Genomic DNA, 9049 nt, shown 5'->3' on the forward strand with positions numbered 1-9049 from the left:
TTTATTTCAGTGTATCCTCTGCATCCAAAGCTGCAAGATACATATGTTTTAATAAAAAGCTTAAAGCAGAAATCAGGGTCTCATTGAAAACAGCTGTTTTTAAGTCTGACTTCAGTGATACAGCTATGCACACAGTAAAATATTTTACTCTGCAACAAATAGAACTGAAGTGGTTCTTAAGTGAATCACAAAATATGCAGTTTATTTTGTTTCATTAAGCAACTTTATTAACAATATAACTTATTCAGAAGTGAATGTACTTTGATGTCTAACCTGTTGATTAATTAGGTGGCTTATTTTTAATCTCCAGATATAAGTCAAATATGATTATTTTACCTAATGTATGCCTTCTCTTTTTCTTAATAGCACCCACAGAATTCAAACTGATATATGCATATTTAGAATTAATTTTCTTACACATATAACTCCACATACAAATCAAGTTTACACCCTCTACAAACTAGGCAGCTGCTTACTTTTGAATATGCTGTTAGTCCCAAATTACCTGTCAGTACCCTTTGCTCTGCACTGATACAATCTCACACAGGGTAATTGTTAAAGCTGCTACCACTAGTGTTTTGAAAGTGCATTTCACAATTACAGAGTTTTGTTTTTGAAGTAAAGTTTTATTTTAAAAAGCTGTCAGGATTTCAATTCTAATGTCAGCCCTTGGGAGGTTATTCTGTAATGGTGACAGGTGAGAAAAGCACAGCAGTGAGAAAAACTTATTTCTCTGTAAAGTGGAATGAAAATGGAAATATTTGAAGAGTGCATTGCATTTTCTTAGAATGATGATACAATGTACAGATAACACCACATGATTACCAAGGCTTTTACTATATTCATATTCACAGTCTTCCCAGGTAGATTAATTTTAGTATCAACAGAAGTAGATTCACAACTAAATTATTTTTTCCATTAATGTTCCTTACTTACTCAGATGTTTGAATGTGGGAATGGATACTACTTTTGAGTTTTAAGAAAGTTGGTGGATGAAAGAACAGGCTAGGTGATTATTTACAGTATTCTTTATGCTGCCAAAAAATACTTCCGTGAAACAATTTGTATAATACAAGAACTGTATTACAGGTGTCCAGGCCTAAAGCATAAAAAGAACTGTACAGTACTTTGACATCTCTCTGACTCACCCTGGGGCATTTTTTATGCACAAGTCACAATGCAATTAAGGGAAATGAAGGCAAAGAACAATGGTGGGCTTTGTACTAGGAAAAATAATTTGCAGTTTATATTAAAAAAAAATCTTGGAAGGATTATGTGGAAATAAATGCAGTTGGTTTTCAGTACTATAAGCTGTATCACAATCATGCAATCATTACTTAGTAGAATGACCCCACTTCTCAAATCTCATGCAGCTAAGTGTGGATTCCACCTAGTATTTGCAACAGAACAAATTTCTGTGATGTCTCATACTGTTTCTCTCATCCTGCCAATTTCTGTTGTACTGAATTTTAAAACTATTTTTGCAATGCTTAGTAGTTTTGAATGTGGACATTTGTCTCATTATTAGCAAACTTAATTCTTTTTATCATGATTTTCTGCTGGTTTTCTAATGAACTAGAAGAATGGAATAAGCTCAAACCATGACAGGTGATATAACAATAACAATTAGTGATTATTTTGGTGTTTCAGTAGCAATAGTATATATATACATATATATGAGTTGTATGCATAACATATTGAGTAAGAGTTGCATATCATAGTGCATATCAATTCAGTTCAAGCCCTTTAAAATAACACTAGTGAAGCCTTACAGAAGAAAAAAAACATTTAAAATCCTGTTGCTATTATTTTCATTGATAATTAAATACAGATAAATATTTAAATTATTGGAGTTATTCTGACTCCTACATCAGTATTCAAAGGATACATTTATTTAGAAAAAAAATATTCCATAGGCAATGTACCTGTTTCCAGAAAAAAACTGAATTATAACTGTATTCCAATATTTGTTTTGTATATTAAAAGCCATTGGCCAGAAAAAAATAAATTGCAGAATTGAAGCATTATTACCAGATCTGTTCCAAACCAAAGTATACCATATATTTATGCAAGCTGATTTTTTTCTTTAAGGTATTTGTAGAGTGCACTTATTCCTCCATCTATAATTTGTGGCAATGGTTTTGACAAAGGATTATGCCAAATATGGAGTCCCTTATCCAGAGGATTCCAAGCAATTTTGGGCAATCGATTTAGCAAGTAAAGTTCATATGGAAGTGCTTGTATAGCATTGTTATCAACATTTAGCAATTGGAGACTAGTGATTGAGCAGATAGACCTTGGCAATGCATGAATGTTGTTACAGTCAGCAATCAGGATCTGCAGTTTGTTTAGAAACTGGATACTGTCTCCAATGTTTTCAAGTTTGTTGCAGCCTACATGCAAAAAATCCAAATTTCTCAAAGCAAACACACTCATGGGAATATAAACAAACCAATTGTTGCTCAGATTCAGCTTCCTTAAGTTGACCAGTTCTGCAATGCTAGAAGGGAGCCAGGAGATATAATTGTGTGAGAGGCTCAAAATTTCCAACTTCTTACAGTGTCCAAGCTCCAATGGGACTTCAGTCAAGCAATTCATATTGGCAAACAAAACCTTCAGATTCCTAAGCAGTCCAATCTCTTTAGGCAGGGACTTTATGCGGTTCCCACACAAATTCAGGACTACTAGCTGGTCAAGTTTCCCCAAAGCAGGAGGAAGGGCCACCAGCCGGTTCTGTGAAAGATTCAATTTCTGGACTTGTGGTAGTCCCCATAAAAAGTTAGGTGTCTTTATCATCCCCTTCATGATGAGGTTCAGACTGACATAGTGCAGCCCCCGCTTTAACAGTGTTTTGGGATCTTTTCCAGAAAGTAGAGTTTCTTCCCAAAGAGGTAGCTTCTGGCTTCTCCTTAGTGGCATTGTGCTTTCTTCTCCTTGATCCTTGGAGTTCTTTCCCCCCATAATTTTTTCTCTTTTGCTGCTTCTTCTGACCCAAATTTTGCTTTGTAGCTGCCAACAATTAACACCTGGTTAAACGGCTGAGGTTTCAGAAGACTCCTACAACAAGAGCAAGCCAAAAAGGTATGCATCCCATAAGAAGAAAACTTTGCATCCTAAATTACTTCTGCAACCAAGAAAATAATATCCCCTTTTCCAAAATGGGCTTTGAGGTGTTTGTCTTGATGCTATATGCTATCATGACATGCTTGATACTGACAATCCTGTTCCATTCAAAGTGAATGCTGCCAGGCAGCTGTCACTGTCATTTTGTCTAGGGCTTTATTGGATAGATAAGCATCCTCATTGCAAAGAGGTCACTCCAATGCTTTATATAACTTTACCATGTCAGCTTTCTTGAATATTTGGTGTATGAGGTAGCAGCAGGACAATTAGGAAGAGTAGCTATAAAAAAACCATGGATAGAGGATAATCTCTGCCCCCCACCCCCCCAAATGTTTATTCAGCTGAGGAACGACTTTCCTAATAACTTTGATGTGGAGTTCCAAATAATAATTACTTTGAATTCTTTCGTGGTGTTCTTATTTTGGGGTTCCATAGAAATACATACATGCCACTCAGAATCTACTGAAGTTGAGCAGCCAGTAAATTTAATTAAATCATAATTAAATAAGCAATAATAGTAATGTCCTTGGGAAAAACTTGATAGGTAAATAAAAATGACAAATCTAAACATCAGACTGATGGTGTGACAAACCACAATGTATGTTCACTTACACATACACAAAAGAATACACATTTTGCATTTTTTTTAAAAATTGTGAGTTTACAATAAATCATTCTATTTTATACATCCAAAATAGATCTGATTATAGATCTATTTACCTACAAAAGTACAACATATACTTGTAGTAGTGCTGCTGCTGTTGCTATTGCTTTAAAGACATGCTTTTTTCTAGCTCTTCTTAGTTTTAACTTGGAATTGGTTAGAAAAGAATAAAATCACCGAGAATGGCCCCCGTCTTTCTGAAAGGAAAAGAACTCCGTTACTCTGTCCTTGCTTTCATTATACTGATATGTTGTGGAATGGCAGCCCAGACAGAATGGATGATGGAGAAGAGGCATCGTGCCCGTTGGGCTCCTGCTGTTTACAGTCTATACAACCAGTTTAATAAGTTAAAGAAAATAGGTGCCTTGGGGAGCTGATACCTGGTGGTGAGAGATTTGATAATGAGAAGGTAGCTAAAGAGAGGGAAAGGAAAACTATATTTTTCTCCAGTTCAAATTTTAAAAACTTGGTCCCCTCTGAGTTAAGTTTTTTTTAACCCTGAAGTCCTCCTTTTAGACTGAGCTTGAAGAATTTTCTCACAGTAAAACTCAGTTGGACTGCAGAAGTAGAAATATTGGAAGAATCCCGAGAGATACCTAGAAAGCATAGGTATGGTACATGTAAATAAAGGGAACTTCCTTGACTTTCAACTATTTATAACTTTCAATCTTGATAATAAATTATATGTAAAAATCAAGTCTTCATATGTAAAAATCAGCTAATGAAGATTTATCCACAAATATTAGTGATTATCTTCATCTTCTTCCACCTGTTCTCTTTAGTAGTTTACCTTCTAAGCTGGAAAAGTCAGTCACATTGACTGCAAGAGGCACCAGATGACTGCTTTTGTCTTAATCAGGATTCCTCAGGCACAGGTAGCCAGGTGTTATTCTATGGGGTTCAAGTCCTCTCAGAAGAATTGAATTCACAGCCCTTCTCATTTTAGATGACTATATAAAGTCCAGCAGCTTTGGGAATAACCAGGTGGTTGCAACAGAGAAGTCCACAGTTATCAGAATGGATATATGTTCACCTCTCCTTAAACCAAGGGTCTTTAAACTTGGCAAGTTTAAGACTTCAACTCCCAGAATTCCTGAGCTAACATGACTGGAGCAGGAATTCTTGGAGTTGAAGTCCACAAGTCTTAAAGCTGTCAAGTTTGAAGACCCCTGCCTTAAACCCTTGAACAGTGAGATGCAGATGTTACATTATACACCACAGGTATTGGATTTTACATGAGTTCCATCCTTCTTATTGAAGGGGAAGATCTCTAATTTTGCACAATATATACCCTATATGGCATTTGCAGTTACATTGACTATCAGGAGTCATTGCATGACCAAATTTGCTCCTATTGGATCGGTATATAGATGTTACTCTACATTAATCATGCCTAATTTCTTAGTGTTGTGCCCAGAACTACATACAATATTCAAGATAAAACCTAAGCCACTCAGAATATAATCTCTAGCAACTATGAGGGATTACTGTTGATTTGTATTTTTGTGGATCTGTCACACTACTGACTCATATTCAGTTTGCAATCAATCACTTTTTTTCCCCAGAGAGTGCCTAGTATCCCTTAAGCCTTTGCACTAGCAAAGTCCTGGCAAACTCATGATGTCACTAGTCTTTCTCCAGAACAAAAAGCAGGTAGCAGAAAGTGTATTTGGTCAATCGAGGTAAGTAATGTTTAGATATATGTTCTGTATTGCCAGATTTTGGCAGTGAGTTGGTCAAAAAAATTGGGAGAGGGGGTGCTCTTTTGTACATTGGAATAAGTATGGAAAATTGATTGGGTTCATGTGTTCGATAACATGACCAATGGATGGAGTTAGCTTAACTCTGTGTTTTAGAGGTTAAACTCTTCCTGTTAATCTTGGGGTGGGGGGTGTAGTTAACTAATGTGATTATTTTTTGATATACTAACAATACAATAGCTTCCAGTTAAGTGTGATGGGAAAGTCCTGTGTTTCTTAAAGTTGAGGCTTCTGCTGTTGAATGCAACTTTATCACAGCAGTTAGTGCAAGAGTGATTTTAGAAAAAGAGCTGAAAAGCCAGCCTGGTTAAACAGAAAGAAAATCAGTAGCAGCAGCTAGAGTATATTTAGACATATTTTCTAGACTATGCTATCAAGTAAGATGTTGGATTAAAAAAGACATATGGCATAATTCTGCAAAACTTTACCTGTATGTTTAGCCAAAATGAACCATGCTTTAAATTTTGGTGAATCATATTGTAGTCCTGATTCTAAAAGTCAGATTTGATACTATCAAATATCTACTATTAAGTAACCATAGCTCAGATGTCTTTACTTCCCAATTGCTATTACATTCTTACAACAAAACAGAAACCATTGTAAGCTAAAAATCTCTGCTACTGGAGTTTAAAGAGACAACAATATAGGAAAATGTTATAATCAGTAGCCTACCAAAGCTTACCTTAATATATGGAGAAAACCATCTATATTTCAGAAGAGAATTTTGGAAGCAGGTTCCATTGACTGGCAGATTCAAAAGCTTTGGCCTTGCCTGCTCAGCTAGGGCACTTGGAACTGGCATGTAACAGGCTTGTGTGCCAACTACATACCTTCTTGTGAATAAGAACTTGATTTATACTCCTTGACCTCTTGACAGCTGCAGAATAAAAGGTGCACAAAGATTACACATACTATTAATGTTAGTCTTTCACACAAAATGATAGACACATAACTCTGTATCACTGGAATCTACTTGTGCTGTTGTGTTTATAAATACTCTTTTGCAAGTACACAGAAACACATAGGACTTGCTTTTGCTTGTATCAACCTTAGCTGAACTGGGCACAGAGTAATATAAACGGACCTATGTGCTCTGAATTATTTGGAAATGTAAATAAAAAAGTGCTTCTGATCTTTTGTTTAAAAATGGCAACACGGTTTTCTCTTTTTATTATTTTTTATTTTTATCCATCAGTCTGAAACTCCTTTGGTATTGATTACATGCTTTTTGTCTTGAAAATGCCCAGGAGATGTTTTCTTTGGGATTTCACTGAATTATGGGAAGGAAAATAACAGCAGACTAGTACGAGAATGATGGCACATGAAAGACAGGTCTCATGAATACTTTTATGAGATCACAACTAAAATAAGTTCAAGAATTTGGCATCCCATCATGAGAATTGTCAAAAAAGGCAGAATAATGTTTTAGCAGAGTGCTGTAATATACTGTATTTCTAAACCAATTTATATTATCTTCCTGCCCTCTAGATGTTTTGAGAATATAATTCAGAATTCTGAGCTAACATGGTTATTTTGGTCTGGCAACTTGTAATCTGAGGATTAGTCTGGAAATGGAATGTTTTTCTCCCCTGCATTGAATTAAACCTGTACAGAATGTACCAGTTTGATTTTCCGGAGTAATTTCTATAGTTGCTAAAATTATAAGACATAAACCAGTACATATATAGACATATATACTTGCACTGTATTATCTGTATGTGTTTATATGTATAGTCCATCCATCTCACAAAGCAACAAGATAAAATTTTTGATATGCCCATCAGTTTAATAATTGTGTTTGTCTGACTGGAAGGGAATGCACACATACAATTCATTTTAGTTATAGATCAATATTTAATTTATAATTTCTTAAGAGAAAAATACTATTTGATACAAACTTAGAAGAGCTAGGACAAAAGCTATTTACTTGCTCTGTATTGGACATTTGCCTGACCAGATGGTTATCATGTCATACTGCATATTGTGTTTGAAACTTATATTAGTTTGAAAGGCAATTTGCAATATGGCATGAAGACAACTATTTTTTTAAACAAACAAACATACATAGTTTCTCTTATTCATGCAACTTAAAGTTGTTGTCTTTTTTTAACCAAACAATAAAAATTATAGCCTTAAGACCCTCTGTCCTCACCTTACAACAGAAGTGACCATTCAAAGTTACAATGGCACTGAATGTTTTTATACTTACCACTGTTGCAGCATCCCTATGGTCACATGATCAAAATTCAGAACCATGGCAACTAACTCACTAGTGGTATCCCAGGGCCATGTTAACACCTTTTGTCACCTTCAGACAAGCAAAGTAAATGGGAAATCCAGATTCACTTAATAACCGCATTACTAACTTAACTGCAGTGATTCACTAACTGTGGCAAGAAAGGTCATAAAATGGGACAAAATTCAATTAAGAAATGCCTTGCTTAGCAATACAAATTTTGGGCTCAATTGTGGTCATAAATTTAAAACTACCTGTATTACCCTGTTCATCTATACTTTTATTTTGGAAGTGGGATTTTATACATACATACATACATACATACATACATACATACATACATACATACATACATACATACCATGTCTCTCATATAATAAGGCCGGGTCTTATTTTTTTTTGAGCCCCATTTTTTCGGGGGTGACTTAATTCCCCCTTCTTGCATCCTCAGGCGGGCGGGTGGCGACAGCTTGGATGCTGACCTCAGCGTTGGTGGGGCACTTCGTATCGGGAGACCTTCCGCCACCGTTGCTTTCCTTTCTCTCCGTGCCGCCGCAGTGTTTGGAGAATCGCCACGGCGTTTGGCGCAGCCAGGCGGCATTTTGCACAGCCATGCGGGGCCGGCCAGGGCTCCTCCCTGCAACCGGAGCCCGGTGGAGACACTCGGCTTCAGGCGCTGCATTCCTGGGAATCGTTCGAAGGCAAGCCCATTCTTTTAAAAACGACGCCCTACTACGACAAACCCTCCCCTGCCCGAGAGGGCAGCCCAACCCCACATGGGGAGGTGAATCTCCCGGGGCCGCAGCACAGGATCGGGCCACCCCGGGAGAAGTGCCCTGCCTGGTGCCGGGCAGAGTGCAAAGAGCTTCGCCTGGGGTGCCCAGCGCAGCTGACAGGCGGGCCCTCCTGCCCGGTGGCAGAGCTCTGGCCAAAGAGCGAGCACCTCCCTGCCGGACCCTCTGCTCATCCTGCCAGGGCCACGCCAGAGCTGGGTGGGTTGGGCAGAGCCGGGAAAGTGAGCCGCAGGTGTGCGCCCGCCTGCCAAGCGAAAGAGCTGGGCAGAGCCGAGCTTGGCATCCCAAGTCTCTCCAGCCTGACCCCAAAGGGTCTCCACCGGGAGAGGCTGCCCGAGGCAGTGATAGCACCCACCCATCCATGGACAGGGAGGCAAGGCGACGGCCCGTGCCGCGTCCTCCTCCGAACTGAGCCCTGCCGAGTGAGCGCCTCTGCCCAATGCCTGTGCCGCTGCAGCGTTTGGAGCTGCCG

General features: G+C 38.0%; 1 protein-coding gene across 1 annotated transcript; it reads right to left on the reverse strand.

Annotated features, from left to right (window-relative positions):
• Positions 1 to 200: 200 nt before the first annotated feature.
• On the reverse strand, positions 201 to 6362 carry LRRC30 (leucine rich repeat containing 30). The gene is made up of 2 exons (XM_026671861.2): positions 6230 to 6362; positions 201 to 3057 (listed from the first exon to the last, which is right to left on the reverse strand). Exon 2 carries the CDS (start codon positions 2959 to 2961, stop codon positions 2065 to 2067), a length of 897 nt encoding a protein of 298 aa, XP_026527646.1. The 5' UTR covers positions 2962 to 3057; positions 6230 to 6362; the 3' UTR covers positions 201 to 2064.
• Positions 6363 to 9049: the final 2687 nt, after the last annotated feature.

Source organism: Notechis scutatus, chromosome 3 (genome assembly GCF_049901735.1).
Source record: "Notechis scutatus isolate UNSWTSFEM ecotype Mainland chromosome 3, rNotScu1.2, whole genome shotgun sequence".
NCBI classification, from domain to species: domain Eukaryota; kingdom Metazoa; phylum Chordata; class Lepidosauria; order Squamata; family Elapidae; genus Notechis; species Notechis scutatus.